We start from the raw sequence: 27,089 nt of genomic DNA, 5'->3' as shown, positions 1-27,089 counted from the left end.
AATTCAGCTTCCTAAAATTAGGGATTTTGATTCCAAGCTCATTGTCTGCTCTGGGCCCAGTTCCGCCTACAAACTCATGTATGTTAACAGTGAGCATTATGTTTCACACATCCCATCCCACTACATTACTGAACTCACCAAAGCAGTCACCAGTTATTCTCAGGGCAATATCCCTGGAACAAAACCATGTTGCGCATTGCTTTACAACAGCAGGCCATGGTCTCCATAACACACTCAAGTAATGCCTATAATTAACATTTCCAATCCCAATATGGCTCATAGACTTTATTGTATCCTATATTAATATTCACCAGCCCAATCTACCTCCATAAGCATTTCCTTTTAAAGAAACGTCAGCCTCTACATTAAACAGCCTCCTAATTAAAAAGGCAATGAAAAGACACAGCCTGTGAATTAATACTAATTGCTCCAGATTTCAAATGAAAACGATCCTTAACAAACTCTCTCCTTGGGCTATTGATGTGTCTGGACAGGCTCCCTTGGGCAGAGACTTGATATGCTAGAATAATTCTCATCAGGGACTGCTAATTTGCTTGCATTCACAGTCTGTTGGGCTGTACATTCCAGTTGCATTCAGATAAAAGTTTTTTCCTGGCTTCAACCAAATAAGCAATGTCTTCCAGCATCTTCTTCAAAATTTAAGACTGCTCACCAGGTGTCTTCACGCTGCCTTTGGGCTGGCTACAGGCATCATCCTAGCATCATTGCAGCATCTTTGGGCTGGCCCAGTGCATATCTGGCTATCTGGAAAAATCTGCTTCTGATATAGACTCATGCTAAACCCGTTAGCTCCCAGGGAAGTCATTGCACTAAGCTGTGAGTAACTGGTCAAGGAAGCCTATATCTGTAAGCCACATAAATAGCTAGGCTGCAGATCATGGGTCTGTTTCTGCCCTCGTTTCCCATCAGTTCAATAGGAGTTGCATGTATGTAGCTGAGGGCACTGTCCTGGATCCTCTCATTCCTCTCAGTCAAATCCCAGAACGTCATAATGGGCTATTGCTACTCCTCATGGATGGAGGCCTGCAGAGTCTGATATTCTCAGCCCTCCTTTTTAACATATATATGTGAGACTGCTCAGAGAGATCCAGAGACACCGTAGACTCCAGTGTTACAAACACATGGATGGCACCCAGTTGCAGTCTCCTTCTCAGCCTATGCAAACCCAGGCCTCACTAAGATGTCCCAATGACTGTAAGCCGTTACCATGTGGATGAAGAGCAAATGGCTCAAACTCTCAACCCAGGGAGGACAGAAGTGATGATGACAGAAAGAGAGAAATGCTTCAAGGAGCTTGCTTGCTGATACTGTGACATCACCTTCAATCTGATCATCTGTCGTCAAGGGAGTACTAAGCCTGGAGATGAAGCTTGGCTCTTCACTACTGCTGGACACTAGGAATGCAGTAGAGGGAGTCTTCTTCTGCCTGTGACTGCCTAGGAGACAGCGCCCTTTCCTCTCAGAGGAGGACCTTGCCATCCTGATCCATATTTTGTCACTTCCAGATTAGACTACTGCCAGTCATCCTACTTGGGGTTGAAAGTGAATACCTCTTGAGGGCTACAACTTGTACAGCACACAGCAGTCTGTCTCGTAAGTAACAAAGGCTGGCTCCCTTTTCACTTCTGGACCAAATTCAGGGTCAATTTGTGATGGGGTATTCACCCGACACTGGCAAGGAAGGGGTTAAAAGCAGCCTAGGGAGGCTGTGCAAGGAGCAGCCAACCAGAGAGAGGCTGAACAGAGCAGCTAATCAGGGTCCAGGAGGCCCATATAAAAAGAGACACAGAGCAGAGCAGGGTCAGTTTCTGCTGGGAGCTCAAGGAGCAAAGACTGTGTCTGTGGTAGGCTGAGAGACCTGCGGCACCTTAGACAAAGCAATCACTGGCAGAGACCAGGGGAGCAAGAGGAGTTCCTACCTGGCTGCTGGGACTGGGTAGTTGCATGTCCTGAGGAAGGGCGAAGAAGGTGCTAGGGCCATGGGGAAGGGGCTCAGGAAGACATAGCAGCAGTGAGAGAATTTGAGGTGCAGCAGGAGGCTGCAATACACAGGGTCCCTAGGGTGGGCCCCAGAGTATTGGGCAGGCCCAGGTCCCCCCACTCACCCCTGAGGAAGTGACTAGACTACAGAAGGAGATACAACCCCCACTCTGGAAGGGGGGAAATGTGAAGAGTGACGCAGCCGGAGGGCCAAGTCATGAAGAGGGCGCTGCAGTACTTGAACTGAGGAGGGTCTGCAGGTGGTGATGACAGCGGGTGAGGCACCAGCAGGAGAGGGCATGCCAGCTGAGTGAGCTAATCCCCCATATTAGCAGCAGGGGGCGTCACTCTGGTGAGTGAACCCCATGACTCCATTTTAACATACAAGAACCTTAACTGCTTCACACCTGACTATCTCAGAGACCATCTCCTCATCTATTGCCCACCAAGGCAACTGTGGTTTCACAGGGGTGCTACAGGTATACCCATCATAACTAATAAATTAAAATGATGGAGGCAGGACTTTCCTGATGACAGACAGATCCCTGGCTGTGGAACTCCCTGCTGATAGGAATCTGACTGAGCCACAGCCAGATTGCACTCAGGTCAAAATGCCAGCCCCACTTTTCCCACAAACCATCATTCCCTCCTATCTCATAGGGATGAGGAAACTTAAGAAGAAAATGGAGAAAGAGGGAAGAGAAAGGAGAGACGAAGAAAGGATGAAAATCTTCAATCCTGAAGAGGTGGAGAGAGATGATCACCCTTTAGATTGTATTGCTGGCCCTATTGTTGTGTTCTGCACTTAGAAGTTATGGTGATAGATGCCTTATTAATGGGAATAAGAGACTGTGGGTATGTCTAAACTGCAATTTAAAAAAATCCTGCGGCAGCGAGTCTGAGTCCAGGTCAACTGACTCAGGCTTGCGAGAGTTTCATTATGGGGCAAAAATTGGCAGTGTAGACATTCCCACTTGGGCTGGAGCCTGGGCTCTGAAACCCAGGAAGGGGTGTGGGTCTCGGATCCCAGGGGCATGGAGTGAAGCAGACAGAGAATGTGGCCTAGTAAATTGAGAAGAAAACTGGGAGCCTGGATCTTGGAGTTCTGACCCAGGTTCTGCCTCTGACTCACTTTGTGTCCCTGCTTAGCTATTTGAGTCTCACTTTCTTCCTTTTAAAGTGGGGGTGACATTAATAATGGATGAGGGTGTTGTGAAGGTTAATTAGCTGATATTGGTACAGTGCTTTAAAAAACAGAGAACTACATAAGTCCTGCTCAGTCTTACTGTCTTCTAGTGAAAGCTGAGGACACAGTTCCTTGGCACCTCAGCTACCTCCACACAATAAATCTGACCCCTTACCCAGTGCCCCAGTCTGAACCTGGTGCCTAATTCCTTCCTTCTCTCCACCTGCCTGACCACCATCCCAATCAGCCCTGCTCTGACTCATGGATCATTCCTTGCCTGTCTCTACTGACATGCTCCTGAGCCTGGACTTCCTTCTTCAGGATCCCTGCCCAACAGCAGAATCAAGAACTAACAGTGAAGAGATAAGTCCTACATGGAGCCCCTGCTGGGACTCCTGGTTTCTGGCATTGGGGCACAGGTCAGTATTCACTCTAGTCACAAGTCCCAAATTGCCAGGCCTCCCTGAAGCAATAAACTCTCCATTTCTGGACTAGCACCTTAATACTAGTCACTTTGTAAGGGCTGACATTTGATTGCAGTCATATTAAAAATGACATTAAATATGAGGTTCATATATTAGGGAATGACCCTCCATAATCCTCATTACACTCCACACAATTCAGAGAGCCTGTCCTAAAAATGCTATAACCACCCTCTGCTCCAGCTGAGCTTTCAATGTCTGTGTCCCCCCTCAGTCTTTCTTCAGTTCCTTCTTGTCTGGATGGGACTTTCTTCATGTACCCATTCCACAGAAATCAAAGAATATAATCACAGGTGAACTTTCACCTGCTTTGCTTAGTCAGGACCAGAACTAGCAGCTATGCCATTGTGGAGATGAATACCATCTCTGATACTACATAATGCTAGCTGTGCTCTATATCTTATTTCTCAGGAACCCTGGGGCTTGATTATCATAAAGCTTGAACTCATCATTTACCTAGGTTTAATTAGAAGCATTATTAACACATCCTGAAAATTAAGAATAATTTGCATGTTTTCCCAGTTGTTGTACTTTTCCTCTGAAACTCAAGTTTTTAATAAAGTAGCTCACAGCTGTATGGAAAGTGAATCTTTCATTTAATTGTCCAATGACTTTCAATCTGGGGTCATTTGCATAGCCAAATTAAAGCAAGTGACTTTCTTTATATTTACCTTTAATCACCTGGAACCATAAGATTACTGTCTCTGAAAACTTCATGGATATATATGGCAGATATTTAATAAGTTATTCAAACTGGCATGATTTGCATATACACATGAAGCTAATTAGTAGTGCAGCTCCCTGAATTTAAAAATCCTAGAATTCATAGGAAACGAAGATAGAATTGACTACTTTAAGTCTCACTTGGTATATATATTTCTTTTAAACATTATGAACCATATTGAAAATAGGACTAAGTTGTATATGTGGATAGGCAAATAAATATGCCTTTTGCAGATCTGAAGTTGGATAGACTGCATATGAAACATGGATGTTAAATTTGTATGAGCTGACACTTACTATAATGGTACAGTGATCCACATTAGCAGGGAATAACATAAGTGTTATGACAAACATCATCTCAGGCATCACAACACCTGTCCCAATAGGTGTGTGAAGCTCCATTTTGCACCAGATGAAACTCAGTCTCTACATTAAAAGAGATGACATTATATTAGTCGCCTCTGTACAGCAATCAGAAGTTTAGCCTGAGATTGATCCCACTGGAACCACTTAGGCACCGTGCTGTTCCCATTGAAGTTGGTGGGAATTTTGCCATTTACTTCCATGAAGATAGGATCAGGTCCTTTGATTCACCATCTATGTGAAACAGGTGTGCCCTTCTCAAGCACCCACTAAACCCAAACTAAGCAAATTATCTGTGTTTTATGGATGTGATCAAAACTACTGCACTCAAAATGTTCCAGTAATAATCAAAGGTACTGGATTCTTAGTGGAGAGTAGGGAGTCTTAAATGCCTACATGACTGTCTTTTTGTAATAGCTGGTGAATCCATTCGTTTCATTGTAGGGTGGTATGCAGTGATGAGCTGCCAAAATCTTAACAACCGGTTCCCTTCTCATCCCACGAGAGGGTCGTGGCCCACCGGGACTCCTGCCCCATCCAACCCCCCGCGTTTCTTGACGCCCCCCCCCGAAACCCCTGCCCCATCCATCCCCCTCCCCTGTCTGCCCCCAGAACCGGGCAGGAGGATCTCATGGGCTACCATAGTGGGTGCCCACCCTGCCCCTAAGAGCTAGAGGGACCTGCCAGGGGGCAAGGTGGGGAATTGCTTACCTGGGGCGGCTCCCAGGAAGCATCCGGCAGGTCCCTCTGGCTCCTAGGGGCAGGGTAGCATAGCTAGGTGGGGAGCAGGGGGAGCAGCCACTCCCCCCACTGATCACATCAAAAGTGGCGCCTTAGGGACCGACTCCATGGGTGCTCTGGAGCAGGAGTACCCACAGGGAAAATTTGGTGGGTGCAGAGCCCCCACCGGCAGCTCCCCGCCCCTCCCCGCGCCCAGCCCCAGCTCACCTCCACTCCGCCTCCTCCCCTGAATGCGCCGCCCCACTCTGCTTCTCCGCCCCCAGCTTCCCACGAATCAGCTGTTCGCGCGGGAAGCCTGGGAGGGCTGAAAAGCAAGCGGCGGCTTCGCCCTCAGGCCCAGGGAGGCAGAGGCAAGCTGGAGCGGGGAGCGGTTCCCCTGCGCCCCTAGGGTTACCTGCTGCGGCACAGGCAGCCCTCCTCGTACCCCCCCGCCCGCCCCAGCTAACCTCTGCTCCGCCTCCGCCTCCCTGGGCCTGAGTGCGAAGCCACCGCTTGCTTCTCAGCCCTCCCAGGCTTCCCGCTTGAACAGCTGATTCGCGGGAAGCCGGGGGTGAGGGGGCAGAGAAAGCAGAGCGGGGCGGCGCATTCAGGGGAGGAGATGGAGCAGAGGTGAGCTGAGGCCGGGTGCAGGGCGGGGAGGGCGGGCAGGGCTCTGCACCCACCAAATTTTCCCCATGAGTGCTCCAGCCCCGGAGCACCCATAGAGCACCACTTTTGGCCAGTTGTTAAATTTAGAAGCCCTTTTAGAACCTGTTGTCTCTCGTGGAACAACCGGTTCTAAAAGAGCTTCTAAATTTAACAACCGGTTCTAGCGAACCGGCTTCAGCTCACCACTGGTTGTATGTGTTGAGAATTATTTCCTCCATAATCCCATAGCACTCCCTCAATTCATCTCTTAGAGGAATGGCAGACTGATTTCTGCCTGGAGTATTGTTACATTTACAAACATCAGTGGCAAATGGATTACCTCCAGAGGTCTTGTGATTAAAAACCCCCCAGAGCAATGACAGACAGATTACTCAGGTTTTGTGATAACCCCTAGAGTAATGACTGAGTAATTACTGCCAGGGCTTAAGATAGTTTTCATGCTCTGGACTTCTGGGCATCCAGTTGCCTCTGGAGGACTTGTGCTGTTCTCGTCATCTGACAGTGATGTCCCTTTAGTCTGTTCAGACTAGAAACGCAACGGAAAATCTAGTAGTTTTATTAGAGCCATTGGAGAAGTGATAATTTGGCTCCAATGTCTTTTATATATATTCTGTTAACCTCTGATTTTTCTTTGAATATACATCCATGTGGCTCCCACTCTAGATGCACATGCACCCCATATGCATGAGCTCAAAGTCTTTGAATCACAATGTCTGTGGAGCCATGCCTACATAATGCATGTCCTCATGCCCCTTTGTTATTTTATTTTATTTTATTCAGTCATAGCCAACAACAAAAAATTCTCCTTTGACACCTTTACCTGTGCCAAAATGATGGATTAAAAGCCCTCAGACCTCTAACTGTGTCTGTCCTAAATGGTTACACACTGATGGCCATAGCCACTGTCTTTCTGTCTCATGAGAACCATGTGTCAGATCACTGCTGCATTCGTCAGTTGTCTTAACAAGAACAAGAAAGTTTGGGGCCACCCATCTGAAGTTTTACCTCCTCAAAGCATCTGGGGGGGGGGGGGAATGTAAACTCCCAAAGAGAGAGGATTGACTTCCAAGATGGATCTGATCTTTCCAAGTCTTTATCTTTGTCAGTGTTCCTGCCAGCCAGCACACAACTCCCAAGGTCAGTACCAGCAAAAGACCCTCAGCACCATCAGGCAAGGATCCAGTGTGGAAGATCACCAAAGCTCAGACTGCCACCCTGGCACCAAAGACCAGTCCCATCACCTCAGTGAGGCAAGGGAGACCTGAACACTGGGATATGCATGATTCCCAACACCAGTCCCTTTCTTTCCATAAGGTGAAACCCAAACCTTCAGTCACCAGCTCATCATTAAAGAAGCACAAGGCACATTTAGTGCCCATATCTGAAAATACCTGTAACTGGCAGAAAGCAGCACCAGCTTCGACACCAGTAACAACATCAACATTGGTACCATCAGCAGAATCCCTGCTGGTACCTAATGAGTCTCTGTCGGAGGAGGTAAGAACGTCCCCAGCACCAGTGTCTCTATGCTTGGCACAGGTGCATATTTCTGGCATCTTGGTATTGAAGTCACCTCAGAGGTTGGTGCACCACCTCTGGATGATGTCTGTTCTTCATCTCCATCACTGAAAGATGCCTTTTCTTCTCCATCCACTAGGAAGTTGCCTCCCCTCAAGCCATGAGATGGTCTCTCTCTACAGACTGGGAATCTCAGTGTAGAGCTCCAACTCATCCACCTACAGCATGACAATGACCATGTCAACACCATCTGAACCAGCCTTACCAATACAGTGCACCACCCTGGCCAAATACTAGGGACCACTTCCCAGGGCATCCAGGAGCTGGTCTCCCTTCTGTCAGTCTGGGAAGCATAGATCTCATTCTCCCTCTGCATCCATGACCAGATCCCTGTCTACAGAGAGGGAAAAACAAGAGCAACTGGCAGAGGAGGAAAAGGCATTGGAACCCCCCAGAACAACACCCTTCATCCACCAGAGACTCATCATCATCCTCCCCAGACAAAGCTGTCTCTTTAGCTCCAGTACTGACCCCTGATTACTTTAAAGCATTTTAGGAGCTACTTGTGTGCATTACTGAAACTCTTGATATCGCAAAATCTGTCATTAAAGAAAAAGCTCCCAAACGTTCTCATATTTTGCAGTTGTGTTCCCCTGGTGGGATAGCTCTACCTGTCAATGAGAGGACATCTGAGACCTAGCCAAGACCCTGTGACAGACACCAGCTGTACTATCACCTATGGCTAAGACAGCAGAAAAAAGATCCCAGGTTCCCCAAAAGGGGTTTGAACAGTTTGACACACATCCAACTCTGAGTTTCTTGATGGTTTCTGAGGTTAATGAACAGACAACAAAGCGGACTAATAGCATTCCTAAAGACAAAGAACCCCCCCACACACACACAAAAAATTAGACTTATGTAGAAGAAAGGTCTATTCATCAGTATCACTGCAGCTATGAATTGCTGATTATCGGGACTTATTTGTGGGAAAACAGCTATCTCATTGGGGTAGAGTATCTTCCACAAGATTCCACAGAGGAGTCAAAAAGCATTCTTGTGGAGGGCCAGCTAGAAGCAAAAACACCACTACAGGCAGCCAGGGATGAATCTGATACAGCAGCTAGAGCCATGGCCACTTCTGTGACAACACATAAAGTGTCCTGGCTGCAAGCCTCTGGCATTTGTAAAAAAAAAGTGAAACACACAACTGAGAATTTTCTCTTTGAAAGCAAAGAATTGTTCGGCACTCATTCGGACAATGCACTGCACTCTCTCAAGGATTCCAGGGCCATGTTCTGTTCCTTGGGCATCTACACCTTAGCCCCAAACTAAAAGCTCTTTAGGTACCCAGTAGCAATTGTGTCAGAAGACACCTACCTACCCCCAACACAGATCTTCTGAATACCTACCTAGGAGGAAGCCAAGGTTTTCTTAGAGGAGACCATCATCTTCCTCGACTGTTAGTCACTCTACCTCAGTTTCCAGGGCAACACGTTTGATACAAGCGTCAAGAGCCAACTCAGACCACTAGTAACCATCCCATAACCTTCCTCTTGAATGCTGACTTGGTTTCTTCCATCAAGCGTCATTGTTTATGATAACAACAAACAGATGTGTGCTGGAAGTTATCAGCCATGACTACCGCATCCACTTTTAGCCACTAACCACATCCATCCCCTTCCTTGTCCCTCTTCAGGGACCATTGTCATGAAAATCACCTGAAAGAAGAAAGAGCTTCCCTGTTTTGTCTAGGAGTCATAGAGGAATGCCTCTGGAGTACAGGGGAAGTGACTTTTGTCCTCAGTATTTCCTTATCCTGAAGAAAAAAGGGGCTTTCTTTCTATCCTACACGCAGGGAAGACTGAACAAATGGATTCACTGTTCCACATTCAGTATGGTAATACTTGCCTCCATCATCCCTTCCCTTCAGGCTCAAAACCGGTTTGAGGCTCTCGACCCACAAAACTCATACTTCCCTATTGCCAGCCACCCAGCCCCACAGGACATACCTGCAATTCGCAATGGGGCCCAGTCATTATCAGTACAAAATGCTTCTATTTGCCGTCTCCACAGTACCAGAAGGTCTTCACAAAATGCCTAGCAGTAGTGGCAGATGAGGTATTCGCATATAACAATATGGAGACAATTGGATTATCAAAGGAAGATCTCATCAAGAAGTTGCCAAAGCCGTGAACTATTCAGGCAACTGGGTTTCATGGTGAATTACGATAAATAGTGTCTCATTCCTGCACAGAGGACAGAATTTGTAGGAGCCCTAATCGACTCCAAATAAGCAAAAGCATATCTTCCCTGTAGCTCACGAAAGCTCATGCTCAAATAAATTGGTTAGTCTCTAAGGTGCCACAAGTACTCCTTTTCTTTTTGCATATCTTCCCAGTAACAGATTTCTTTCCCTTCAAATGATAATCACCAGTATCAAATCAAATCAGCCAACTACAGTAAGAAACTGCCTCAAACTCCTAGGCCACATGACAGTTTGTATACATGATGCCACTACGCAGACTTCATGTGTATTCATTACAAGGCTGGTTAATGTTGGTATATCATCTACGCTACAGGACATCAAATGAGCATCTGAATTGTGGTCCCTGCACACATCCTGTCAGCATTGAACTGGTGGTTAGGCCGAAAAAATGTTCAGAAGAGAGTTCCCTTCTCCACTTCTCTTCCAACAAAGATATGTATCACTTATGTATCAGAACTGGTTGGGGAACACACCTGGAGCACCTCCAGATACAAAAGACTTGGTCTCAAAAGGATATGACTCTTTATGTTAATGTCCTAGAATTCTGAGTGATGAGATGATCTTGCAAAGCATTCCAGCCTGTTCCACAGAATTCCATGGTGCAAATTCTCACAGATGACACATCTACAATGTACTATAAAGCAGGGAAGTGCCCCATCATCACCCCAATGTTAGGAGGCTATCATGTTATGGACATAGTTTCAACAATACAGGATAACCATTAATCACAGTTTCTATTCATCTTCTAGGAGTCAGCAGCAACCTAGCAGGCTTCTTGAGCAGACAATCCACCACCAGTCACAAGTGGTCTCTGAAGAGCTCCATCATCAAACCAATATTTCACCTCTGGGGAAATCCCATTATTGGCTTCTTTGCCACAAAAGATCACATGAAACATCCAACCTTTTGTTCCAGGGGAGACATGAGACTGGGATCATTACATGATACCTTCCTTATATTGTGGGATCAATGTCTAGTGCATTTCCTTTGATTCCCTAGATTCCAAGCGTGATGTGTAAAATCAGACAGGAGATAAGAAACGCCACACCTTGTTTCAAGGGCCTTGTGATACTATCTTGACAGAACAGACTGTCTCCCGATCCTTTTATTGTCTTCCTTGGTGCTTCCAAGAATCAAGCTATCTCCTCTCAGAGAATTTTCAAATGGATTATGCAGTGTATATAAAGCTGCTATCATATGACTGATAAGCCTCTCCCTCCAAATGTTAACACTCACTCCAGTGGAGCACCAGCCACGTTCTCTGCTTGCATCAGGAACATCCCTGAATCCAGAATTTGCAAGGCAGCTATCTGGTGTAATAGTCTTACTTTTGTTAAACACGATGCCCTTGACCTGGCTGCAAGATCAAATGCCCAATTCAGTAGGAAAGTGTTACAATTGTTGTTCAGTTAGTGACAGTCAGGGCTCATCAGTCCTACTTTCCAGATGGGTCATTGCTTATCAGTCACCTAGAGTGTGATCCCCACAGACACATACTCGAAGAAGAGAACAGTTACTTACCTTATAGCAACTGTGGTTCTTTGAGATGTTGCCGTCTGCGTGGATTCCACAACCCGCCTTCCATCCCCACTTTTTCAGAGTCTTCCTTATTTGGGATTCTATATTAGCAAGGGAATTGGGGGCCAGTTGTGACTGCTCTACCATGTGCTTTGGGGCGGGGCACAAAGACACCATGGCACATTGGTGGCCTTGATAGACCCTGCTATTCAAAAGATTCATATCTTCCACACATGGGGTACATGCACACCTACAATGGGATCCACAGACAATATCATCTTGAAGAACCACAATTACTGTAAGGTAAGTAACCATTCATTTCCAGGTATGCTCCAGCTCTCCCTCAGCCTTCATTCTACTGAGTCCTTTTCCAGCCTCTAACACCACAGGAGCCCTCTGTTTCTCCTCTGCTCCTGCTCCCAGTCTGTCTACCTCTTATAAATGCGGTAAAGTAAAAAACAACAACAACATATAGGCCAATCATTTACAACTTACATTATGTTTGACTTAATGAATGTCGTAATGCAAGAACAACGAGGAGTCTTATGGCACCTTAAAGACAAACAAATTTATTAGAGCATAAGCTTTCGTGGGCTATGACCCACTTCTTCAAATGTATGGCTTCTTCTTTATGCAAGAAGAAGCTTGCCCTGGGTGTCTCCTTCCTTTGTAGTTGCAAGTGCAACTTATAGTGTCTGATCAATCAGTTAATAAATACTTAACACAGAGGTTCCCACCCACTTTTAACTGTCTCAGGACTGGCTGTGCAGGTTTCTGTGACATCCTCTAGGTTCTTTCTCTCTACAATACTAGTTGGCTCAGGGCACAGCCTCTGGAGTGGACCCCAAAATGCCACTGCTGCCCATCCGTCATTCAGTTATGTGGACATTACTCTGCACCAAAGCCTGCCTGGCCTCAGATCCCAGTCTTGAGATGACAAGCCTGGTTTGGGGCAGCCAAAGCAGGTTAGAGTATGTGCACATGAACGGGAGGCAGCAGATAACAGATGGTAAAGCCAAGATCTTATTGATAAATTGGTACACATGCCCAAAACTCTTCTTTAAGAATCTGCTTTTGTACATAGTTCCTAGGCTTCTTATAAATGAGCCTCTGTTTATTTTAAGGGAACTTTATTGTCCATTCATATGGAATTTATATACTGATATTTAAACTTCGTTTCCAAGTACCTACCGGCAGTGCTTAAACCCCTGTGAGCCTGTGTGACTTCAGTGTTCCTCCACTCTTCTAGGACAAGCAGCTCGGGTACTAGATGCCCTGAATCTTTCCTAATCCACTTCAAAACCAGTGGTGCTTCACAATGCATAGGACTGGCAGGGAAACTACAAATAGCTATCTCTGTGACATAGTTAGCTGTGTTCACTCTTATGCACCAGCAGCATGTCCTCAGATGTCTCTGCTCCAGTCCGCAGGGCCTTGCCTCAGTGGAATTAGGAAAACATTTTGGCAGTGTCTGTGGTTTCAGCTTGTGAGATTCTTGCTCCAGAAACTGCAGTTGGACTGAAATCTATACAGCAAGATGGCGGCGGCAGCCAAAGGCAGTCTCATTTGAACGACATGCCTGCAGCAGCGACGGTTGGCATGAGTGTGCTCCATGCTGCTTGGTTTAGAGGCTGTCCCTCATGGTGACAGTAGAAAGAGTTTTGCTGTTTTACTGCCACATTCCACTAGCCAGGAATAAAAAGTCACCTCCCAGCACTAGTTGACAGAGTTCGTTTAAAAAGGTCACATTCCACACATAGCTAGGGATGCTCGTGATGAAACAGATACTCATGGATCTGTAAAGGACTGACACTCACAACAGGCAAGGTCCTTGCATACCAATCCACCAGCAGTGGTGGAAAAAATGGTGGGACATGGAAGTTCTCACAACATTTTTGAAGTATCGGAGAATATTTTCAGCAAGCAACACGGAAGACCAGACTTTTAGAACGTTCAGTTCACCATCCCCTCATCTCATACCCACACCCATCCACCCACCCACCCACCCACACACACACAGAGAACTATGTGTCCACAATTTCAAGAGAGCAAGACTTTATTAACTAGAGACTACTAGGTGGGACATCTATTGATGTTAACAAATATTTCCATTGGGTTATAAGCCCTTTTTGTAGGAAATATCAACATTTAAATTATATTTGATGCTTTCTGAAAATTCAGGCCAGCTACTCAAGGAGTGGGAGAGGGATTACCCAAGATATACTTTGCTTCTTCAGTCATACCAAGTAGACAGTCTCTGATTCATAGTTACCTAACAGATTACTGATTGCTCAGTATTAGCGGCCACATGCTAACTATTTTGGTGCATTCATAGCTTCTTAAATATCTTTTCATATAGAATTGTTTTCACTGTTACATTATTATTATCCTCGCATTCTGGTCAAATACTGATGATATCAGAACTATGAGTAAGGAACAGTAACTTTACAGCACTTACAAGGCTTCTTGAGACAGCCAGTCACAGGAAAACTCTATTTCTGATGTTATCAGCCTGGTCATATTGGTAATCCTGAAAGATTCCCACAGCAACCTGAGAAGCGTTGAATGCCCTGGATTCCTGTTGACTTCAATGGAACCTGCGGGGCTCCGCACCTCCTAGCAGGAGCTCAGCACCTGGTAGGATTGGGCCTCTCCTGTGAGCAAAAACTCAAGTTCAAAATAATGTTTTGCAAGACAGACCAAAAGAAAAAAAATATCCATTGTCAGAAAGGAAGAATTTGCGGAGCAGCATTAAAACAAAATCTTTATCTGGCCTGTAAGAAAAATGTCTGTATGGGCAAATTTCCATCTTCAGTATTCCAGCCAAATTTTCCTTGTTTAATACTTGAAAAGAAAACACAAGAGCAAGACCCTTGAAAGAGGAGGGTAAAAGCAAAAAGACCCTAGAGTGCAAAAGCAATGAGTTAACCAAAAAGAGCACCAGGGAGCTCGGGATAGCTTCCGTTTTTTATTGCCCTCATTTGCCCGTGTCACTGGATGTTCAGGGCATCTAAAAATACAGCCTCACTTTACATAAAAACAAAATACAAAGCTAATTTGGTTTGTTCAATGTCCTGAGTGTGTTCCCATTGGCAGAATGCACGTAAGCATCTTGCTCGGGTCCCAAGTATCATGGTGGCCGAGGTCATCTGCAAGGGAAGAAGCAGTGCACGAGTTCCATCCTCACTAGTGCAGCCACAGAGAATAGCTTCAGAGATGCTTCCATCAGTCCGCCTGTGACATAGGCTGGTCACTACAGATTAAGCTGAGGGAGCCTACATAAAGTTTTCATTCATTTTTGGATTCTCTTGTACTCTCTGGTACAGCCTGGAGCACTAGCTACTGTCATTAGTTTTTCAGAACTAATCTCCACGCTGAAAATGGCCTCAAAGGCTAATAAAGAAAGAGGGTCATGTACAGTGTTCGAGTGATTAGGTTTTTCTAGGGGTAGCTGGAACTTGGCTGCTACCAGACTCCATTGGCTCATCCATCACTTCCCTGGAGTTTCTTTTCTTGTGGGGGTGGGTGAGGATAGATCATGGAGAGGGCTAATTGACAGCTTTACCATCCCACTTTCTACAGCTGGCAATGGCTATTGTAGGGTTGCCAAGCGAGTGATTACATTATCTCAGCCTATTGTTTTAATAACCGCAATGTAATCACTGTAAGAATTGTATGCTAGGACATGGGGACATATAAATAGAAAATGTCATAGATTTGGGCTATTGTGGATTAAATGGGTTTGCAGATCAGACTGAAATATTAGAAGATGGCTGCTTCTTATGCAGAAGTGGCCTAAAGTTGAGATGGGGAGCTCAGTTAGTGGCTGTACTGGGAGATGTTGGCCCTTCTGAGTTCTAGCTAGAGTCGGAGGGTTGGGATATCAGAAATGTATTAGCAGCATTCTGTCCTCTACTCCCTAGAGGGTTCAGGATGCCTAGAAACCCAGAAAACACTGGGCCAAATTCAGATCTACTGTCAGCGGGTGCAGTTCTCATCGGGAGTTGCATCCACGTTTGCCAGGGCTGAATTTGGTCCACTGCATCCTTAGGGAATCAGCCCAGTCTACTTTTGCATTCTTTTCCCCATATTTTGCCCTCTTCTGCCATTTTGTTGCTCCTGTGTTAGCCCGGGCCTCTTACTGGAGACTTATTACAGCTTATTTCTGTCTCCCTTTCTTTAAAGCCAGCTGAACATACCCAATGCTCTTCCTCTATGGTAAGACCAAAAATACAGACCGCCCTGACAGCTTCTGTGACAGTCATCCTCTCACACTCCTTTACTCTCTTCCCCTGATCATGGGTTTTTTCTCCAAGCCCAGCCTAGTTATCTCTGCATGAAGCTGCTGTGTTGTGTATTTGTGTGAGTCTGGTGTTCACATGAGCTCTGAATATGCTACATATGTGTATTTCTCATGCATCCTGAGTTTTCCTTTGGTCAAATTAATTGTTGCCTACCTTCTAATGAATTACCAAGAGAGAACAAGAACTGTTAAGATTTCTTGTTAGCAGCTAACTTTCCATATCAATTTGACATTGGATTGACTTGCAATGTGATTTCAAATCCAATTTTACTATAAAGGTTTGGGCTCTGAATCTCAGATGAGCTGAGATGGATAGAATAGTGAAGTTTAAATTCACCTTTTGTGTAAGAAGAGGATAAGCAATAATAATCAAAAACTACACAACCTTTGAGGGCTACATTTTAAAACATCATACCATCAGGGGTGTATTAAACCCATTCTCTGTGTGCAGCCATGCAGAACTTCCTTGCTCTATCAGAGAGCTGCTGGAAAATGAGAATATAGCAAGCAAGGAGGAATCTGTTCAGACTGGCCAAGTAGTTGTCACCTGATCTTATACTGTCCAGCTCCCCAAGTAAACATAACAAATATGGAAGATGTAAGCAAAAATTCCCTAATTTATGCACCGCCATAGTAGGTGCAATTACGCCCTACCCATATGGGAGTAAAATTTTAAATAATTGGCCTTAACTCTCCTTTGAATTTAGTTTATTAGAGGAAATTGAGCCAGAGGGCTTACATTGGATGGGAGTGGTGCACAAGCTTTGTAGTTGTCTTCTTGAATAGTAATCCTGGATGTAGACAGGCAAGTGTCATGTCTATTTAAATGCTCACAGCCAAATTCTTCTCTTATTTACACACCATTGACTTTAGTGAAGTTGTGCTGATGTAAATGAGAGGAGAATTTGGCTTACAGACTATTCGTGGTGTTAAAGTGGGAGGAAGGCAGGCAGATGTTAAGATTGGGGGGATACTTGTTGAGGTTTGTTCCTGGAGGTTGTGTGTCCCCTCAATCTCTCCTTCACTAATCAGTGTGCTCAGCCTGCAAGAGGCCACACAACCTCACGTTGAATTCTGTGCCTTGCCAACAAATGGGGAACCCCCTACCTCGCATTGGCGTAGGTTTACTGGTCCCCAGAATCCCACACTGTAGGCTGGAGGAAGACACTTGCTCTCAGAGGTTTCACTGATGATTAAAATGCTTGGTATATCAGGCAAAACTGCACCTCCAGCGCAGCTCTAATCTACTAAACATGGCACAATGTTTCTCTGTGATTCTAGCTTGAAGTATAAGTAGCCACACACCATTGCAACTCACATGCTGGAACAGAGGGTCAGCTGTGAAGTGGTTGAATGAAACTAGATTTTTTTCTAGTGATCTCAGAAATATAAATCCAAGTAGTTTCTACAGCTTGGATTTCATGAGGAATAGAAATTCAAGCAGATGCTGCTTATTTTGAGCTATAATAGGAAATCCAAAAGCTCTGTTCTCTCCTGGTTTATACAGTGGTGACTAGTTAAGAAGGGGTGATCTGCACTGTTTCTGAGTCCTGAATGTTACAGTGCTTGGCATCAAGCTCTTGGCTTTGCAGCAGGGAAGGGAGGTGGTGTCTATGTGCTTCTCTGGCAGAGTGAGTAGGAGGATGACAAGATTATCTCCCTATATAGCACAGGGTTATGTTCCCACAGCATTTCCGATGGAAACTACTGCCTACATATATTTAGCACAATATTTTCAGGGGAGTAGGGGGCAAAATGAACTGGGAACCCTGTAACTGTTCTACACAATTCCCCCAAGCAGAGTGATTGTCTCACCTTGAGCTAGGCAGCAGGGTTCCTTACACAAGCTAAGGCAAGGCAACTGACTCCTTTTTGTTTGGGAAGCTATTGCCCAAGCACACGTGAAGCATGAAGAACGTCAAAGCTGGTTGCAGGCCCTGGGGGAAATGCTTAGGGACAAGGCTGAAGCAGTAAGAAAAGCAGAGGCCAGGAGAGAGACTATTTAAAAATGCTCCCGGCCTGAGCGCGAGCTGTCAAGCCAAAATTAAAAATAATACTGCGCAGTGCATAGGCTGTGGGAAATACAGAGGGGTCATGAGAAAGACGAAGGGCCCAGAGCTCAGGACTGTGAGCGCACATTGCAGAGCTCAAAAACCACAGCCATGCCACTGCGGAGATGGGAAGGCTGATTCCGAGGCTCAAGCAATGCTAAGAGCTTGGCTCAGTGGCAGCACATGCTATGCTCATGTGGGACCTCTAAGCTTCAAAGCAGACTTGGGACCTGCCCGAATTCCCCAGGCAGAGCAGGCTAAGTGCGTCATGGATACTTAGTGCCAGATTAACCAGGACAGCTGGATGATGCACATTATGTAGTAGCTTCAGAGACAACTCCAAAAGAAAACTGTCTTTTTCCCCCACTGTCGAATTGTGACTTCTTGGCCACTGTAATTACAGAGGGGAACTGAGGGCTCCATAAGAAGATACTGTCAGGAAAACTATTCCATTACCTTTAAGACCCTAATCATGAGTTCAGGCACCCTCAGTAAGAAACCCAAAGGAAGGTTTTGATGAGAGGTTGCACAGCTCCACTGGGGAATACTGAAATCCAGAGAACTTTTAGGATGGCACCACAGACTTGGATAGAAGGCAGGTTAAACCTGCATCAATCCATCTGAGCTGCTGGGGCTACTGCAATGCCAGAGAGCTTTAACAACGAAAGGGAACAGTGCAGTGAGCTTTTCCTACGTAGTGTTGTCTGTGACCCAGGATCTTTGTTCCTCATCTGCTGTTATAACTACTGCCTCTGTGCCAATGGGTTCCAGAATGCAGAGGAAAACTCGCGCATCTCAATCACCTTTTTCCGACTCTTCCGTGTGATGCGTCTCGTGAAGCTCCTGAGCCGTGGGGAGGGCATCCGGACATTGCTTTGGACCTTCATCAAATCCTTCCAGGTATTCCTTCACTTATCACTAAGCAGACACGCCTGGAAAGAGGTATTTATGCTCTTTTTTGCCTTTCAAAGAGAGATTTTCATGCTGGCAGGATGGGCCTTACGCACAAAGGGCAAAATTTTCTCCTATGCAGCAGGCCAGCACATTGTTTAAGTGGGACTTCAGTGGTGCAAAGGCCTCATGTTGGCCGTCTGCACAGTGGTGAGTTCTACCGAGACAGCCTATGTAACTCCTTGGGTCCTATACACACTTGGCATCTCATGGGACACGCTGGTCTCTGCTTCAAACCAAAGTGAAAGGCAATTCAGACATGAAAACGCTGCCCTGGTTGCTTTATAATCATTAGCAGCACTTTAAGCACCATACTGGCAGGGCCGCTGACACCGGGATGGGGGAGGGAGGGGCAGCTGCTCTGGGGCCCAGCAATTTAAAAGGGTGCAGGGCTCCCGGCAGTGACTGGAGCCCCAGGCCCTTTAAATCACCGCCAGAGCCCCAGGCCCTTTAAATCGCCGCTGGAGCCCTGGGCGGTTCAGGCTGGGCAGTGCTGAAGGGTTGGTGGGGGAGTCTGGCCCCAGCCCTGCCCCTTCTGCCCGAGGCCCTACCCTTCCGGGGGCCCAAAGCCACCCCACCCCCACCTTGCCCAGGAGCCCAGCCACCCTGCGTACCGGTAAGTACTTTAAGTTACTTTCACCCCCTGGGTGTAATGTAGCTATAACCTGATAAATAGCTGCTGCTTTTTCACCCCAGAGCTAACTGCATTTCAGTGGGAGGAAAAGTGGTCTAGGGTTTGTAAAGCACTTTGAGATAATTCAGAGTGAGAGATGAGATATAAAGGTAAGGTGGTATGGTTATTAACCTATTGCACCACAGCAGGAAGTGAAGCAGACACTCCAAACTTAGCCAGATCTGCAATCTAAGGTATGGGAGTAAGCAGAGTGGGTGAGGAGAGGGGGACCATGAAGCATAAGAATGATCATCTCTGAGAGTAACAAACAAGGAGACATCCACCCATTTGAAATAATGGTTTCAAAGAGTTGCTGAGGTTAGCTAAGTTACAGTTACTAATGAAGCCCAGCATATTTCTGCATTTCACAGGTGTTTGACATGGACTTATTGGGCCAACACAACCTGATACTAGCAGGTTCAGCTTCTGAGAAAGAGTCTGGGCCAAGTATAGGAGTGATGTAAATGGTGGTCTAAATAAAATATCAAGTGTAAGGTGGGCAGACAATGTAGTCTAAGTAGGTAAAAAAGTAGCATGTACCAATGTGTGATTCAGCGAGTGTGCAAATGAGTGTAACACACAAGCCAAACAATTCACAAGAAGCTGAAAGAGAAAGCATATTTCCCTAAACCCACACACAGGCTCCAATTCTGCTCCCAGTGAAGGCAATGACAAAATTTCCACTGACTTAAATGGGAATGGGAGCTGGTCCACACTTTTAAACTTACTCTGCACCATCTTCCCCCTTTTCTGGGGCCGAATTAAGCCCTGCTGTAAGTGGCCACAATGCCCATTGACTTCAGTGGAGTAACGCCTTCCTATATCAGGGATTGAGTTTGGTCCCTTCACAATACAACTCCTGGGTACTGTAAAATAACACCGCCAAGTTGGTGTAAATGACTCATTTTGTCCACTCACTGAATGCCAAATCGGTACAAGTGGCTTTCACCCATTTTTCTGACCGACTCATACCCGTAATCTACCCCACCACTTCCATCACCACTAACTTTGGTTTGCTGTGTGAGCAGCTCCAGTGGGAACTATTTTGGCAAGATAGGTAGGAAGCAGATTCATTGACACAGCCCAGTCATCGCTAACCCAGGAATCACAATGAAGTTTTCAAATTCTGGCTGCCCCACCGACTTAGGAACAGCTCCTTTCAGTTCTGAGATCAGCTCTCCCCTCCCCAGGCCAGAAGGGATGAGAATGAGGGAGATGTGTTTGCAGCATGGGTAACCAGACCCACACTAGCTTTAATCTAGTCAGCGCAGCTAAAAATAACTGTGACATTGCAGCGGCACAGGCTTCAGCATGGGCTAGCAACATGCATCTGTATCTGGGGTCCCAGGCAGTCTGGAACAGCCCACGCAGAACCCCAGGCCTCCACATCTTCACCTATTTTTAGCTGTGATAGCTAGATTAAAACTAACATATTTAACCAAGCTGCAGTCACACCTCCAGCTACAGTGTAGACATACCTTGGTGGGAAAGGGAGTGGCCTCTCTGAGGTCTTCTTGGCTGCAGAGTCACTGTGAGGCAGGGCTGAAGGGTGATGGGAGGAAGTCAGTGGAGAGGGCAGAGTGCGAGGACTAAAAATAGCTAAGAGCTCTCTGTTCAGCCAGTCCCACTATCAAATCTGAATTTTGATGATTTTTTCCCCTGGGATTGTGCATTTTTCTGTGTCTCAGAATATGCCCAAGAAATGTCCTAACTCATCCAGGACAGCCTGATATTCATCATCTGCCCCATGTTGTGGAAGTTCAGATCTGCCCCGCCCCGGCCATTGCTGTGATTAGTGCTCTACTGGTGGAGCTGCATGTTGATCAGAGGAGTGGTCTTCTGGGAAATGAGTCAGCAAAGCTTCCACATTGTGAGGCATCAACACAGACCAGAATGGATAATCTGGGTAGAAGAAAATCATAGGGGTGTTGAGAGCAAAGTAAGGGAGTGAGAACCAAGAGGAAAGAGCAGTGAAACCAAGCAGAGGCAGAGCTGAAGGGGAGTAACCCAGGAGAGTGGGACCAGAAGGAAGTGAGGGAATCCTGGAGGATAAGGGAGAGAGGAAAAGGAAAACAGAACAAGAGAGGGGGATGAAGTTGGAAAACAAAAGGAGAGGAGTAGAACAGATTGAGAGAGTAGGGTAGGGAAGGCAGCCCTCTAGTGCCTCTTCTAAAGTTATAAGAGCTTCTAGGAGCTTGGCCTGTTGGGTCGTTGTCTGGACGCTGCCTGGACCACTTTTGGGGTCTCAGCTATCCCCAAGTTCATAACCTTGATTTGACCCATAAGGGCTGTCTCCAAATTTACAGACCCAAATTCCAGTTTGGTTTACCTCTACTGCAGCCTGGAATTACCACAGGGATTAATTTGCCCATTAGGATTAGTAGAACACCGAAGATTTCCCTGCCTTGTGTTCCATTTTGATTATTTAGATGGATTGTTTAAAGGTAAATGCAATAGATCTAAGGTTTAAATCCTGTTTTAAGATTCCAGTTCACTCATGGACAAATCCGACAGTCCTTACTTTATCAAAACACTTATGGAAATCAGCTCTGTCTGAATAAGGACTGCAGGATTGGGCCCTAATGAAACGTAGGGGTAAACTTAAAATCTACAAATGAAATTCAAATAACAATACAAAATTCTGGACCAGACAGTCCCAAAAGAGAAGGTGTTCAGCACCCAAATCAGGGTCAGTATCCAAATTTTGCAGATGGCTCTAAGATCTGTAAAATGGACCAAACCAAAATTTCAGATCGCAACACCCTCAAACTTTGAGGTGTTCAGACTCAGGATGGAGATCTGAATTCCATGGCTTGAGCCCATCTCTGCTAAATATCTTTAAAAAACAAGAAGGTGGAAAGTCAGTTTCTCTTTTAGAGCCGGACTGTTATGCTTATAAGCACACGGGATTTTTTTTTAGGAGAAAAGGCAATACTCCGCCTTTATTGAAGATACAACAATTAGCATATGCATTCAATCATATCACACACATACACACACGCACTGTTCCACCAGTCGATGTTATAGTTACTAGTCCAGAGTCTGGATCAATCTAGTGGCAAGCTAGGTTGATCACAGGTAGGGAGGAGCCGGGTTTTGTCGGTCACGACACGATGCTCTGGAGAAGTCTTGGCAGGACAAGCCCAAAGTTTTATGGCAAGGAACCCTGTTTCTATAGTGATTTTTTTTTGTTGGGACTAATGAGTTTTGCACCATTATGCTGTAATTAATTGTTGTTTGATGAGTGCTTGGTTTTTTTATTGTTTTTTTATTATTATTTTTTATTTTGGTTTTTTATTAAGCTTTTTAGGGAATTATTTTATGCTGGTTTTGATTACAGCTATTTTGTTTTTATTGATAGGTGTCTGTTTTATTTTTAGAGTTGTTAATTTGCCCTTTTTTGACATTTTAATAGGGGCATGTTGCAACCTCCTGGCGCCCTTGGGTTTGTCTCCAGTTCCTCCCTAGACCGTCTGGTTTAGCGATGGCCTTCACACTTATTTTTTAATACATACATTCATCATTCACACACAAAACAGAATTAATTTACACAGAACATTTTGAACAGGGACATCAAGTTGCAATGCAAAAGCAAACAATCATGGCATTCTTTTACTTATTTTAAAATGCTAAACCTACCACAAAATGGTGACCCTCAAAGGTCTGTTACTGCCTTGAAATCAGTCCAGATACAAAGAAATTCTGGCTGATGGATTTTTTACCAATGGCATATTAGGCCATTCCTTTTCGCTATTCAAAAAGGGTGGCTGGCAGGATATGCTCAAATCATACATTAATACATTTAATACATGCTACATTATTATTTTTTATTTTACATTATACAAAATACAAACAAAATTTTGTTATGACGGGACCCTGTGATGTGCTGAGTGCCCCGGATTCCTGTTAAAGGTAGTGGAAGCTGATACACGCAGCCTCTCACAGAGCAGATCTCCTACTTACAAGCCAGCACCAGCTATCAGGACTTTGCATTTTCCTTTTCAACAGCTGATCACAGACACCTAACGCATCTCTAAAACCATCATAGATACCTAACTCAGAGCAGGGAATATAGCTCATACTGCTTTCGGTGCTTGTGATATCATCAGCCATAGCAGGAGAAGCCTTGAACTTTGGTCTTAGCACTTTATGCACTTCTCATTTCACCAAAGTAGCTGCAGAATGTCACACTAAAGAGCGGTTTCAGAGTAACAGCCGTGTTAGTCTGTATTCGCAAAAAGAAAAGGAGTACTTGTGGCACCTTAGAGACAAGGTGCCACAAGTACTCCTTTTCTTTTTACACTAAAGAGCGTCACTTGCTGCTAATATCAGGGCGATGCTAATTATAAGATTTCTACATTTGGAAGACGAGCAGATATTGGACCTAATTCTGGTCTTACTCTCATTGGTGTACAACAGAGTGATTCCATTGAAGTCTGTGGAGTGTAAGTGGAAGCATAATTGGGCCTATCTTGTTTTGGGTGATACAATGGCTGTATTTGAGGCACCTTGGTGAAATCAGATGTGGATCACTAGAGGCATCTAGTGGTCAAATGGATAAATTGCAGACCTTAATTGATTCTGGACTGGCACTGTTCTCCTCAGGCCATCTTGATAAAGCAGGGCCCCAGTAAAATAAGCCTGGCTCCAGCATGCCAAGTTATCTGATTAATTGATACAATGTGTTCTGTTCTGTTATTTTTTTTCCTCCAGGCTCTCCCCTATGTGGCTCTTTTAATAGTGATGTTATTCTTCATCTATGCAGTGATTGGAATGCAGGTAGGTGATTCTCAAGAGCTATGTTATCTTTCACACATGAAATTCTGGGGAGGATAGTTGCACAAGAAGTCACCAGATCATTTTCTGGTCCTACACGTAGCTCCTCTCCTAGCCATATAATCAGGCATTTATGAAGTTGAGCTCAGACAATAAACCTGAGTCAATTCAAAAAACATTGACTGGGTTTACGCTGCCAATAGGACTTGACAGCCACATCAGCCAAACCAAACAAAAACACTGTGTAGCAGACCACGGAGTATACATTAAAAAGAACCTCACAGCACCTCCCAAAGGAATATCCCTACAGCCATATCAAAGGTGGTTTACTGGCTTGCTCGTTTTCACACAGCAACCAGTTCAAATGGCTCCTGGTCATGGTGGTGATCGGGCCTGATTATTCTCTCACCCCACTTTCACACTGGCGTAACTCCATTGACTTCAACAGAGTTACTCGTGATTTACACAGGTGTAAGTAAAGATATGCTCAGACCCAACATCTCAACTCTTTACTTGTGTCAATTCCTCATGAAGCTGCATCAGTACTATATTGTATTCCGCTTACGAAAACAAATTTGGAACCAGCATGAGCATTAATCTATGCAAATGACTGATACTGTATAGAGACAAGTGGAAAAAGATATTGATGTGTGCATAGTATGTGACTGTCCCAGCTATACGTTGCATTCCTGCCTCACTTACTGGTGATGGTTTTTCATACTAAGCTTTACTTTCCATTTCTTAGTTAATCAAAAGTCTCAGAACAACCACCAGACCATCAGAGGTTAGAGACCAAAAAAAAGAAAGGCATGGTATATTACTTCCAAAGGTCTTTCACCATCTCACAGTTCGTATTCTTCACAATGGAGCCAGAAATTGTTAGAAAGAACGTAAGAAAGGTTAGGCAAAATTCATCTGATTCGCTATGTCTCATTTTTTTAAATTATTTTTATCATAATCCCAATTTATTACCTTTTCACTCTCTACTCTGGTCTCCTCTTTCTCAAGAAACAAAGCTTGCTATCTCTTGAATTAATTTAGACTGTCTCTGTTGGATCCTCAATAACTCTGTCTATTTAGCTCTCCAATTAGAGTGGTCACCTTTTAAAACTTTCCAGTTTTGCCTTTATTAATCTAACTAGCTAATGTTACCAAGATCTTCCTAGTATTTCCTATATAGTATAGGGAACAATTTGGGAATACTTCTTACTTATACTTACCTAGCTGCTACTACTACCATTTAATGATGACCTCTGTGTGCCTATCTGTCTATAGTATCTCGAATGAGTTACTGTAATATCTAGGTGCATGATCCAATAATTCTATTATCTTTTGTGAGAAATCTCCTGTTTTTAACGAGTGGAAAAACCAGATGTCTATCAGTTGTGTCGATCCCTTTCCAAATTCCAAAGATCTCTGCTAGGTCACCTTCTAGTCTCTGCTTTTCCAGTGAGAAGCTCAAGTCTTTGATTGTTCCTCATCACTTAGATTCTTCAGACCCGTTATAATGTTTGTTGTCCTATACAGTGCCAAAGGCAATAATGTAATTACAGGTAGTTAGTTCGCACTTATGACCCCCAGTTTGTGTGCTGTCTTGAGCCTGTTGAAGCAGAGTTCTTGAAGAAAGCCTTCAGTATCTCACTGTTGAGCAGCTCACTTGAAAGCCTAGATGACAATGTCATAAGCATGACAATACTTTGACAATGACATAAGAATTTCCTATATAAAGGAGACCTATCAGTTCATCTTAGCTACCTCTCTGACATGAAGTGTAACAATATTCAAGCCTCACTACCTCACATGCACAAGTGGAAAAATACAAATTGATGCTGATGGATGAAGCTACCAATCTGATGATAGCCCAAGAGGCACTGTCTAGAAAGGACAAGAGGGAGGAACCTCCTCCTGCATCTTCTTCTACTTGCAGCTCTTCCCTCATGCTCCGTTTCACCGCTGAGTAGTGTAGCAAGCCTGTAGTAACACTGCCAGTGCCTTGTATGAGTTGAAGCTGGGTAGTTAAAAGGACAATCAGACTCTTCCAACAGGGAAACTCCCTCATGTACTGTCTGCTGAAAGGAAAAATATGGGCTGCCTCAACTCAAGCTGCCTCTGAGTATTTGAGCTGTCCTCCCACGACAGTTACTCCCAGCGCCTCCTCAGTGCAGCTGGGGCTGTCATGCCCACCAGAGAGAGGGGGGATCTGAACCAGGAGAAGCCCAAAGGGCTCTTGAAGAGCATTCTATTTAAAGATGGCCCTTCTAAGATGGAACTGTTTTCCTGTAATTCTCCCTGTACGTCTCTCCTTCTATTTATTTTTTAATTACAGAGGATATTTGCATGCAAAGAGGCTCTTTGTTCCTCCAGAGGCGCTCGGTTCTTGCTGTTCATTCTGGCTATGAGGTTACTACACTCTGTCCATGAAATAGGCATCATGGTGATGTCAGATGGGGAATAAAGAGCCCTGAGTAGATGAAGTTCTAAGAGAACTTTCTGGCCTGGCAAGGCTTCCTCAGCTATTTGCAGTGGTGGCTATAAAAACTAAACCTGTACAAGATGCTTTCAAGGAAGCCTGAAACCGTCTGAAACTCCCCTGCCTTTGGGTTTCATTACAAACTCAAAACTCAGACCCTGCTCATCTAAGATTCGCTGAGGATTGTGGGCTAGATTCTGTGATCTGACTAAGCTGAGCTTGGTGCAAAACTGGTGGAGTCGGTGGGGATCCAAGATAGCTTTAACCCACCTTTATGCTCCTCCAGTTTTGGGGACCTAATGCCAGTCTCCTTTAATCCTAAGGCTGACCCACAGCCAGTCTGCTCCCTGTGTAACTCGAAGCAGCATAAGGGATAGGGGTGGATGAATCCACATGGACTGCAACTGAAGAAAATGTTT

At 45.0% G+C, this 27,089-nt stretch overlaps 2 protein-coding genes across 2 annotated transcripts in view; one reads left to right on the top strand and one right to left on the bottom strand.

Annotated features, from left to right (window-relative positions):
* CACNA1C (calcium voltage-gated channel subunit alpha1 C) overlaps positions 1-27,089 on the top strand; it is a 704,641-nt gene that overhangs the window by 635,617 nt on the left and 41,935 nt on the right. Inside the window, exons 32-34 of the mRNA XM_078849824.1 lie at positions 15,632-15,664; positions 18,572-18,700; positions 24,138-24,203. Coding sequence (XP_078705950.1) covers positions 15,632-15,664; positions 18,572-18,700; positions 24,138-24,203 — 228 coding nt within the window. The remainder of the gene's footprint in view (positions 1-15,631; positions 15,665-18,571; positions 18,701-24,137; positions 24,204-27,089) is intronic.
* Positions 8,462-27,089, bottom strand: part of BID (BH3 interacting domain death agonist) — a 536,402-nt gene continuing 517,774 nt past the window's right edge. Inside the window, exon 8 of the mRNA XM_078849823.1 lies at positions 8,462-8,472. The gene's annotated coding sequence lies outside the window, so the exon portion shown is untranslated. The remainder of the gene's footprint in view (positions 8,473-27,089) is intronic.

The sequence above is a fragment of the Lepidochelys kempii genome, chromosome 1 (assembly GCF_965140285.1).
Source record: "Lepidochelys kempii isolate rLepKem1 chromosome 1, rLepKem1.hap1, whole genome shotgun sequence".
Classification (NCBI taxonomy): Eukaryota; Metazoa; Chordata; order Testudines; family Cheloniidae; genus Lepidochelys; species Lepidochelys kempii.
This window is presented reverse-complemented; position numbering and strand designations above follow the sequence as displayed.